The sequence below is a fragment of the Montipora capricornis genome, chromosome 10 (assembly GCF_036669925.1).
Source record: "Montipora capricornis isolate CH-2021 chromosome 10, ASM3666992v2, whole genome shotgun sequence".
Classification (NCBI taxonomy): domain Eukaryota; kingdom Metazoa; phylum Cnidaria; class Anthozoa; order Scleractinia; family Acroporidae; genus Montipora; species Montipora capricornis.
In genome coordinates this window covers 71,157,674-71,169,305 of record NC_090892.1, presented here as the reverse complement: position 1 = coordinate 71,169,305, position 11,632 = coordinate 71,157,674, and the positions used below count along the sequence as shown (strand labels likewise).

Sequence of the window (11,632 nt, the reverse complement as noted above, 5' to 3'; positions counted from 1 at the left end):
ATGATGAATACCAGCAACACGACAGGCCACGTCAGTGATCATCAAATCTTGTATTGCGCCATTACTGAAGATTCTCTTGAAGTTAAAATCTGCAAGATAATTGCTTACGGTCTGTTGCTTGCTTTTTCACTTCTGGGAAATACGTTGATAATAATGGTTGTCTGTCGAGATAAAAAAATGAGGACAACTACAAACCTGCTTATCGTAAACATGGCAGTATCTGATCTTCTTGTTCCGGTCTTCGCCATGCCTCGAGCTAGCGTCGAAATATTTTTCGGCAACCTTCGATGGTTGATCGGTGGAGCCTTTGGGGAGGCCCTTTGCAAAGTTACAGCGTTCCTCCAAGACATCTCCACCGCAGTATCTGTTCAAAGTTTAGTGGCAATTTCAGTAGACCGTTTTTACGCCGTGTGGTTTCCAATAAAAGCAGCTCGTATCAAGCCAAGAATAAAATTAGTAACTTCGCTGATATGGTTCACTTCTGCGATCATTCACCTTCCTTATCTTTACGGTTTCAAGACTGTTAGTATAGGTGACAAAACGTATTGCTTCGTCAGTTGGCCACGCCCAATAACGAAGATTGTCTTTTTGTTGTTGATTATTCTAATATTCATTGTACCTCTGGTAGTCATCACAACATTGTACTCATTGATAGTAAAAAAAATTAGAGGACAAACGTTCTATGGAGTGAGGAACTTGGTCGTGCATTTTAGCCGGGAGAAAAGGAATCGCAACATATTAAAGATGTCCGTGGTAATCGTCATGGTCTTTTTCTTATCGATGTCACCATTCGTGGTGTATTTATTTATTGATATCTTCAGCAATGGTCGAGCTTGTCTTTCAAAGAACTTTCGCTTTATTTCTCAGTACTTGGTCCATTGTAACGGCTTTCTTAATTTTGTTACTTATTTTACCTTCAACAAGAGCTACCGTCGCGGCTTCTCCGCGATCCTGTCACGTGTTGTCTGCTTATGTTGTTTCAATTGCCGCTGGAAACATGAAGTGGAACTTAGCCGCCATTTCGGACCAGAATGTCACGGTTTGTCCTCCGCTGGAACAATTCAATTTGAAATGGACTTCGAAAGCAAGGATGTTGTGCTCACAAGTGTACGATCGCTGGATATAAACATTAAGCGACATGCTGTTGGGAATACTTGATACCGGGTTATATCCAATTAATCAATGAAGGGGGTAGTTTCTAAAGAAACTGTGGTGCTGCGTCGGTGGGGAAGTAGTATACAAAAATTTGGTTTTGTCAACGGAGTTGATAATGTAAATTGACCACCGTACAGAGATCATTTTTCTAAAAGCTGACGTTTCCAGATTCTAAAAGCTGACGTCAGCTTTTAGAATCTCTGTACGGTGGTCAATTTACATTATCAACTCCGTTGATAAAACCAATTTGAAATTTTCATATCCAATTAGTTAATTGAAATTACCCGGCTTAAGGACGGTGCCTACTAATTCAAAGGTATTTTTGCCCTTTTTTATGATTATGCAGAAAATGTAGATCTAGATCTAAAATTGGGGGGTAACCACGCATTTTTCAAAGATACATGATAAATAATATTTGTAAAAAGCTTTAAAATACAAGGCAATGTATGGCGTTCTTTCTCAAATTGTAGCTTAATTATCTTTTAAAAATGTATGGCTACCCCCAAATTTTTCTTTGGATACCAAGAGTACTTTCCAAAATCTACTATTTCCGGACAGTTTTAAACCGTGCAAAAATATCCCTGTAGTAATAAGATCTAATAAACACCACCCATTGGAAATCCGAGTATCTCGAGATGCGCAGAACGTGTGCGCAATAACAATAGGCGCCGTCCTTAAAACAGTTATGAATGCGGCCGCGCCTCTTCGGTGTTAACCGGGTTAAGCAAATTAACGCAAAAACAATACATTTCCATAACCGGGTTCGGTAATTTTAAACCACCTCACTAGGTAGTTTAAGGGGGGTTAACCGGTTTAAGTTTCGGGAATTTTTTTAAACGGGTGATTTAAAATTTAACCTGGTTAACTCGCCAAGTGCGGCTGCAGCCTCGGCCAATTTGGCAGCTGGTTTATGAGACCTTAATTTTAACTTTCCCGGAGGAGCTGTCCTTGACAAACATTCTTTAAATTGCACTGATCCCCAAATGATGTTTCCTTGTTAAAGTAAACCTATCCAGAATGCTTGCTGCTAATTATCTCCCAAAACTGAAGGGAAGAGTTAATTGCGCAAAATTCAATGCAAGATTCCAAGACCCATCAGTACAGAATTCCGTTGACGAAGATCTAAAACCATCTTCAATGATTGTCTCTGCTCAAAAATAAAATAAAACACCACTTTATCAAAGCTTAGTTCTCAATCTTTTCGTCTTGGTTTAATTTAGTCATTTTGTGGGCTGCTTTGAACAAACTGTTGAAGATATTTTTTACAGAATATAGCTCGAAGTTGCAAATGTTCCCTGCTTACGCATCTAACTCCTCTTAGTACCAAGTGCGCGCCACGTTTCCCTTCACGTGGGCTCACATTTTTTGGTTGCTTTCCTATCATAAATTTAGACATTACTAGCTAACATGGAAGCCAAGTAGAAAGTAGGATGGCCTCAATCCTCGAATGCTCGAACAAAAAAAGGGCTGTCTTTCCCGTGTTACTGAAATACTTACGTATGTTTCATTCCTTGCTTTTTGCTTTCTTCCTTTCTTTGCCTCTTTCGATTCTGGGCTCGCTAGCTCAGTTTTCGTTTTCCTGCTCTTTGCTTGTTTGTTAGGGTTGTTTTTTTTTTTCGTTTTTCTGTCATGATCATTTCTTAAACTGAATAAATACCTTTAATTTGATTTAATTATCATTACTAGATAACGACGGTCTTTATAACAATACAATGAAGTTCCCTGACAATTCAGTTTTAATTAAGCTCAATCGGTCTTGTTTAACTTTTATTCTAAACTAGGTGGTGGCCAAATCGAAAGCGTATGCTACTTTGCCCACCACACACATTTTGTATTTTACCTGATAACTGTAATTTACTTTAGCTATTTAATTACTCAATAGAACTTAACTTTCATAACTTTTTATTAATAACCTTTTATTAATACCTCTTGTAAATAGTGTGAAATAAAATGAACCATGAACATGATGAGCCACGATATTGATGCTGAATCGTTTTTCGGCAATACAGTAGTCTTTTGACGGGGTCAAGTTGGTGGGTAGAAAGTTGCGCAAGTGTAGTCTTCCGTGGCAGCCGCGCACGAATCAGTCCTGGTCTGCCGCTGGCTTTGATGATCTGTATAAAGGCTGAAGTCCTATCGTACTCGAATCGAAGAAACTTCTAAAACCTACTCGCGACGATATCCTTTTGGGGTGAAAAGACAGAACAAAGTCTGATGTACACCAATTTATCTAAATCAAGAAACTATACAAGGAGTTACTAGTAGCAATTGAAGTGCTGCGAGGGGACCTAAGAAATACGATAACAACCTTTATTTGCACGACCATACATGTACAAATAGTGCTGAAAAGTTATTTAAGGCTAGTAAAGTCTCTGTTACCAACCTAGGGAGGCCGGTCCATGAGGCCGGCGCTTATCTCCGGTTTCTGTAGCATGAAGCGACTAGGAGTATTTCTACTGCCCCCTGGATAGTTTGCGAGTCCATCGCGGGGCGACACCTTGGTAGAGAGAGGCACCGTGGGAGTAAAATGTCTTGCCCAAGAACACAACACAAGTCTCCGGCCAGGACCCAAACCCGGACCACTCGATCCGGAGTTAAGCGCACTAACCATGAGGCCACCGGGCCTCCCACTGCAAGACTGGTAGTAATTTCGTGTTATCGAAGTGCGCTTGTCAGCCGCTTTGGAGGCAAAGGAAAAGGTAAAGGTAAAGTCTCTGCTTAAGAGCCAGAAGGCTCATCAGGCCGGCGCTTATCTCCGGTTTCAGTAGCATGAAGCGACTAGGAGTATTTGTACTCCCCCCTGGATGGGATGCTAGTCCCCCAGCATTACGCCGGTACCCATTTATACACCTGGGTGGAGAGAGGCACCGTGAGAGTAAAGTGTCTTGCCCAAGAACACAACACAATGTCCCCAGCCAGGCCCCGAACCCGGACCACTCGATCCGGAGTAGAGCGCATTAACCATGAGGCCACCGCGCCTCCCACTGCAAGACTGGTAGTAATTTCGTGGAAAAGAAAAGAGGAAAAGGGCAGGGAAATAAACAATCTTATAGGACCGAAGTTTGAGGATATGGGTGTGTACTTCTTGAGATGGTTTCAATAAGCGCCGAGAACTATGACTGATATGACAGGATTGAATACTTTGCCCTTGGCTAGACTCTGAGACATAAGTAAGCTGGTACGTTCTGTTTAATTTAAGAAGGTAAGTTGTGGTCAAAATAACTAGGCAAAGAGCCCCCTTGGAGGACACGTGGTTGCTAGTAAAACGCTAAACCCAAAAAGATTGAAAAAAATCATGAAAAAGGAATCGAGCAACATATTGGCATTTGCGATGACGTTGCGATGCACACAGGCACCACAAACTCAGTGTGAGCCATGATGGCCTACAAAAATAAAAGGATTAGTATGGGAATCCCGATAAAAGGCTTAAGAAGATAATTGTGTGAAAAAATTCTCAATTGAAAACAACAATAAAAGCGAGATGACACACGCTAACACCAACCCTGTGTGGCCAACACATCACGCATGCGCACAACCATTTCACCCGGTCAACTTTTTTTTTTTACCGTGAAATACACCTTTATTCAGAAGATGAAAAACCTCTATTTACAATCATCATAAGAAAAAATAAAGTACTCGAAAAATGTCTCTCTGGGGAAAATCAAACATTCGCAAATAAAAAAACAGGTAAACACATAATACGAAAGAAAAAACTAATTACTAATTACTGTATAACAAATTAAACAAGAATATGAAAGTTCATTTTACTCGGTCCGGGCGAGTCGGCTTGCGAGCCGGCTGACCCTCAGCGTCTAATAGTTTAGCGGGAGGACGTTTTAAAGGCTTCTTAGAACTGGACATCTTCTTCAAAACATTGCGCTGAAAGGACGAAATATAATCAGTCAGAGCACTATAAGAGTCAGGATGCAAACGGAACTTCTCAATAGAAACAGTAACAAAGTTAGAAACATCGAAAGTAAGGAAATCAGGATGAGGAATATCACGTAAGGCTGCGACAACACGGGGATCAACAGGGCTCGAAGCAACAGATGAAACACGAGGTGGGGCAGAATCAGCATCCGACGCAGAAATACTAGGATTAGGAGATGGCACAGCATCAGGCGAAACAGAGACAGGTGAGGCAGGCGGCACCGCTGACGAAACAAGAGGAGCAGGTGACACAGAAGCTTTAACATCACAAACAGGAGATGGCACAGAGGCAGGCCAATGGGAGACAGGAGACAGCACAGGAGAAGCAATTGGAACATCAGGAACAGGAGCAGAAACAGGAGCCGAGGGTAGAGGAGGAGCTGCCGAGGTAACAACCTGCTCATCCCCAGACATCAACTGATCTTCTTCTACCCCCTCGGAGGCTTCGGAACAAGCCTCCTCAGGAGGGACATACTCAGAACTTCCATCATCTTCAGCGGCACGGATACTGTCATACAAGGCTTCACTTCCTTGATCAAGCCTGCCTGCACTCCCGAGCCAAGTGGCCGAGCTGACGGCAGCGCCGGCACAGGCCAGAGAGCGGGCAGGAGGGGCCACGGTGGCCGGTTTCACGCCAGATGACGCAGTAGACAGGCTGACGGGGGTACCAGACACGACAACTTGAATCACCAAAGGAGATGAGGTACGGAATATCGCGGTATAAGGCCATCTCAAGCACACGATTGCTATTGTAAATAGCTGGAAAATTAACGAAAGTGCTAAGCCGGACAGACAAAACCTGGCCGTAAGACTGGAAGAAGGACTTAACATCTTCATCACAAACTTCGGACGGCAGATCACAACCATGGACAGAAAGAAAACGAGACTCAATGCAGGTAAGACTAGAGGACATCAACTCATCACAAGATACTGGATCTTTAAAGGTCAATCGAACACGGCCGCCACGCAAAAATTGAACAGTAACCAGCTTTTCAGGATCGACTGCATCTAACAAAAGCGGTAACACTTCTAATGAACCAGTGTTCGTTTTGAGTCTGTAAACTGGAGCACGAAGCTGTTCGGACACTGAAGGACCAACATGACGAAAACAATTTAGGATGGAGGCTATACCGTTCCCTCCCGGCAGGTACTTAGGACAAGCACTCCAAAAGCAAATTAACGAAAAAGCCAATTCAATACCACAATCGCAGACTGAACGTCGGCCTTTTGGGCCTCATTAGCATGGCGTAGCTAACATACCAGGCGGGTACGTTTAGCACCCATTTAAGTGGTAGCCTCGCATGCCGTACATGTGGTCAGCTGGGTTGGGAACATCAAAACTGTTCTCCCACGGCAAGCGTGTGGGAAGGTGGATCACATTAAGAGATCTGTGTGTCACAACCCAGCTTACCACATGTATGGCATGTGAGGCTGCCACTTAAAGGGGTGCTAAACCCACCCGCCTGGTATGTTAGTTACGCCGTGCTGATGAGGCCTAGTGACAAAAAAAGGACTATTCCAGGGCGAAGCCCTATACGTCTGTTTTTTCGTTTTCGCCTTCGCTTGTGGTATCGCTGCTTTGGCCTTTGGCCCAGCAGTGTTATTGCGAGTGCTGATGTTGATCCCCAGCATAGCTGGGCTGAAGATGTTCCAGATGATATGTCTGTCGTGTCTTTGGATGGTTCTGTTCCTCCGTCTTATGACCAGATGGCCCAACCTGGCTGCCGTCCAAGAGTGTTGAGTCAGTCTATGGAGGATGATTACATTATGAAAAATGAAGCCCGTCTTTCGGATTCCGAAAAGGATCGGATCCACCCGTTGAATATTCTTCCTAAGCGTCCTTGTACGGCTCACTTTGTCCTTCCTGCTAAAGATACGCCTTTGTCTCAAGTCTTTACTGATTTTAAGAATTGCGGAATTCGTGCAGCTGGTGTTAGGTGTTTGCAGCGCAGTCCTAATGGTTTTGTATCAATAACGTTTTCTACGTCCGAGTACCGTGATTGTTTTCTTCGCCAGTCCTCGTTCATCTCTCGTCGTGCTCGTCATAATTCTTCGAGATTAACTTTCGTGGTAATCTACGACGCACCTTATGAACTTCTGGATGAAGCCCTTTCTCATCGTCTTAGTCACTATGGCTCTGTTCATGGAATTCGTCGGTGTGGCCTCCAGGGTTATGATTGCATCCATAGTGGTACACGTGTGGCCAGAATGGAGTTGTCAGAGTCAATTCCTTCGTTCATGCGTTTTGGTAGGAAGCTCCTTAGGATTAAACACGAAGGTCAGATCCCCACCTGCAGTAAGTGACATTTGCCAAACCATGTTGCCAGAGCGTGTCCTAATGTCGTTTGTTTTAACTGTGACCAGCTTGGTCACACCTTCAGTGACTGTACAAAAGACACTAAATGCAGCATCTGTAAGGAGAATGGTCATTATGCCATTGATTGTCGCATGTCCTGGTGGCGTCGCCCGCCTTGGCTGACATTGACGTTCCTGCCCCTCCTGTGTCGCATCCTTCGTATCCTTCTACTGATGTGCCTCCTGCCGGTTCTCCATCTCCTTGTGATGTTCATGAACGCCCTCCGCCTGTTCCTTCGCCTCAGCTATTGTCCGATGATTCTTCGTCACAACCGCCTTCTGATGTTGCGCCTTCTTCTGTTCCACTTTCTGCGCCTCCCTTGCAGTCATCATTATCGCCGTCACCGTCGTCTTCGCCTTCGTCTGGTGTGTCTGCTCCTCAGGATTCTCCGGTGCTGTTTCCTTTGCATTCTACGCAGTCTACTCAAGATTCCTCTCAGCAGTCTACAGACCCTTCACAGCTCTCGCAGTCTCAATCGCTCTTCGAGTCTCTTGAGCCTCCCTCCGACCCTCTTTCGGTTCCTTCCCCTCCATCAAGCGTTATTACTGGCACGCCCACTGTATCTGATTTGCAACTTGCCGCTGAAGTTCCTTCACAATCTCCTCCTACTGTCTCAGATGAAGCCTTGGCTGCTATGGAAATTTCTGAAGTTAGTCCTGTTGTTTCGCCTCCTCCGTCTCAGAATTCTTTTCGTGCTTTTGTTTCACGTGTGGCGTCCAAGCGTAAGCCTGCTAAGTTGGACCCTGCTGATGGTCCTCCTCCACGTAAGTCTACTACACCTTTGCCGGTTAGCTCTGGTAGGAAGACTAAGATCCCTCACACTTCATGAACTTTCAAATTGTTTCCTTAAACTCTAGGAGATTCAGTAAACGTTTTCAGAAATATCTTATTGATAATCTTCATGCTTCGTACGATGTTTTTTTGTTTTCAAGAAACCTTTATTACTGATCCTGAAGTATTTTGTGCTTTTTCTGAATGCCTGGCATGGGCCTTGTTTCTGGTCTCCCGCTGTTGGAAAACGAGCCGGCGTTTTAACTTGCTTTTCTGATTCCTTCTCGGGTATAATTAGGAATTGGAAAAGAGATGTGTCTGGTAGGGTTATTAGTCTTGTTTTTGAACTTGATGGTCTTAAGATTAAATTAATTAACATTTACGCGCCTACTAATCCGATTGAAAGGAAAGTGTTTTTTGATAATTTGCACGAATATTTTTTGCTTTCTGACGCCGCTATTATCGCTGGCGATTACAGTTGCTATGATCACCATCTTGACAAGTTTGGTGGGAACTTTGTTCCTGCTAAATATCTTTCTGTTTTTCGTTCGACTTTTTTTTTGTCAGATGCCTGGCGTAAGTTTCATCCAAGGCTGCGTCAGTTCACTTGGGTTAATTCTGATTTTTCTATTGGTTCTCGGCTTGATAAGTTTTTTTGTTTCTCAGAGATTTATGTCTGCGGTTGCTTCCTGCGAAATTAAACCTTGCCCTTTTTCCGATCATGATTTTGTCTATCTTTCTATCCAGTCCTCTGGGAATAATTCCCGTGGTCCTGGTTGTTGGAAATTCAACAACTCGCTTTTAAGTGATAGCGCGTTTTGTGAATATATTACAACTTGCATTGGTGATCTTTCTGGTTGTCTGCAGCACTTTCCTTTAGTCAAGTCGTGGTGGGATTTCTTTAAGCGTTCTATTCGTTCACAATTGGCAGCCCAGGCTTGAGAAATTGGAGAAATCCCTCAATCTCTGGAAATCTCGGTCCTTGTCCTTGCCTGGCAAGGCTCTTATTATTACTATGCTTGGCTTAAGTACGCTGGCTTACCTGGCCGGAGTTCTCATTGCCCCAGCCTGGGTCACTGCACGTGTTAATGCTTTGATTTGGCCCTTCCTCTGGGGTTCAAAGATGGAAACGGTCAGCCGTAATACCTTCCTTTTGAAACCGAAGGACGGGGGTATTAAGGTCATTAGCCTCCCCTTAAAGGCCCAGGCCTTAAGACTGGCGGGGATGGCTTCTGTTCTCAATTCTCCCGAGGATTCTAGCTTTTTTATGCTTTTTTATGCATTAGCCTCCCCTTAAAGGCCCAGGCCTTAAGACTGGCGGGGATGGCTTCTGTTCTCAATTCTCCCGAGGATTCTAGCTTTTTTATGCTTAAGTACTATGTTGGTTGCCGTTTATCTTGTCTGCGTACCGAATGGCTTTCTTTGCGCGATAATTCTGCTCCTAGCACTGTCTTCCCGACTCCTTTTTACGCGGCCTGTTTGGATACCTTGTCAAGGGTGGGTGACAACGCTCTAGTTTCTAAGGTTCTCTATAAGAAACTCTTGTCCTTTGAGTCATCCCCGCCAATCCTACATCGACAGTGGTCTCAGGTTATCGGGCCAGGGTTTTCTCTCGATCGTCACTGGTCTCTCGTCCGGGATCCTTTTACAGAGAATTTTAAGAATGATGTTATTTGGTTGATTATCCTTCGTGGCGTCAAGGTGCGCGATTCTCTCTTTAACTGGGGTGTTATCTCTTCTAGTCAGTGCGCTTCTTGTCCCCGACGTGAGACCATTGACCATTGCTTTTTAAACTGCGGTAGGGTCAAGAGGGTCTGGTCGCATTTTGCACCTGCCCTCTCTCTGGTGCTTGGTTCCCAGTTCGCTATAAGTCTTTCAACGGTCTTTTTCTTTCGCTGGCCCTCTGTTAGTGCTAAGAGGGCCCGCATTGCACGCCACTTGGTGAAACCCATACTCTACGGCATTTGGATCTTTCGGAATTGGGCCACCTTTCAAAACGGAAGAGAAGACCATCGAGCAATTATCTGTTATGTCCGTAATGATTTAAAATAGAGGGTCTTCTTGGATTCTAAGCGCCTTTCTCAATCTCGCTTTCGCGATCTTTGGCTTCTGGACGGTTATTGTGCCGTGGAGAATGGACTTGCGCGAGTTATAATCTAGTTGTACATTCAAATCCTTGTAACCTTTCATGCTGTTCATGGACTTTACCGTTTGGGCCCCGCGCCATGGCGGCTGGCTGCTTACTCCGGCGTTTGGTTTCAATCGGTTTTTCTGTGCTTCCTCTTCTTTAGTGGCGTGTGTTTGTAAATAGCTTGTTTTAGTTTTTATGGGAAATAAAGGTTGTCTTTCACGAAAAAAAAAAAGGCTGGTAATTGACCGGGTGAAATTTGCGCATGCATGATCTGTCGGCCACACCGGGTTGGTGTTAGCGTGTGTCATCTTGCTTTTATTGTTGTCGATTGAAAAGCCTAACCTTATTGCCATTGTAGGTATCTTCCTTCCTGAGCTATGTGGTTATTTTCCAGATCCGACGCAATTTGAGCCATTTTTCAAACTCTCGGTTGTCAACGGTATACTTGGGATTTTAATATATGATCAAATATACATTCATTTCATTCATCGAGTCCTTCACGGAAAGAAATGAGCCCAACAAATTGACCTACTCCCAACTGAGTGGCTTCATAGCTCAGTTTGTAGAGCATTTACACCTGTATCGCACGGGGCATGGGTTCGAATTCCGTTGAAACCGCCAGGTGTGTATGACAACTTATTTTCTACTCGATAAATTTGCTTAATTAATTTCAACAATATTTCAAGTTGCACCGTCCACGTCATTGTAAGAACAAAAGGCAGCATATTTTTTCTTACACTTATGGCGGATTAGTCTCTAGGACTTCGCGAGAGCTCCGCGCAATCACGATGGCATTTTCACTTCCGGCGTTTCAACAGCCAATCAGATCACGAGTTTGGTCGGCCAAAATTTAGCCGACCGTCCGGAATTCTTGAGAGACTTTTGGTCAGGCAGGTTACTGTGGGTCACAAGCCCGAACACACAGGAACCCAGACGACAGTTTGGTATATTACATCTTGGGAATCGAGTGCCAGCTAGCAAATGCAAATGCAACCGTTTTGCGGCGTAAGGAATTATTGAATTTCACTACGTGTGTCAACCAACGAATTCAGAACCTCTGAATCTTAAATCTTTAGTTTCTCAAAGCTTTTAAGCAGCGTAGCAATCATTAGTAACTGAAAGCAATGAACTTTGAAAATAACTGGAACAAAAATTCACGATTTACTGAAAGTGTCGTGTGTGGTGTGAATGGTATCCGGTCGTTTCGCCAACGAGTTGTTTCGCCAACGACCCGTTCGCCAACGTCTGAGGTCGTTTAGCCAACGTCCTAAGTCGCTTGGCCAACGTCC

General features: G+C 44.1%; 2 protein-coding genes across 2 annotated transcripts; both read left to right on the top strand.

Moving 5' to 3' along the window:
- On the top strand, positions 1-3,122 carry LOC138021577 (QRFP-like peptide receptor). The gene has a single exon (XM_068868482.1). It carries the CDS (start codon positions 1-3, stop codon positions 1,156-1,158), a length of 1,158 nt encoding a protein of 385 aa, XP_068724583.1. The 3' UTR covers positions 1,159-3,122.
- A 4,301-nt stretch (positions 3,123-7,423) lies between these two features.
- Positions 7,424-8,270, top strand: LOC138021275 (uncharacterized). The gene is made up of 2 exons (XM_068868122.1): positions 7,424-7,498; positions 7,686-8,270. Exons 1-2 carry the CDS (start codon positions 7,424-7,426, stop codon positions 8,268-8,270), a joined length of 660 nt encoding a protein of 219 aa, XP_068724223.1.
- The last annotated feature ends 3,362 nt before the right edge of the window (positions 8,271-11,632 follow it).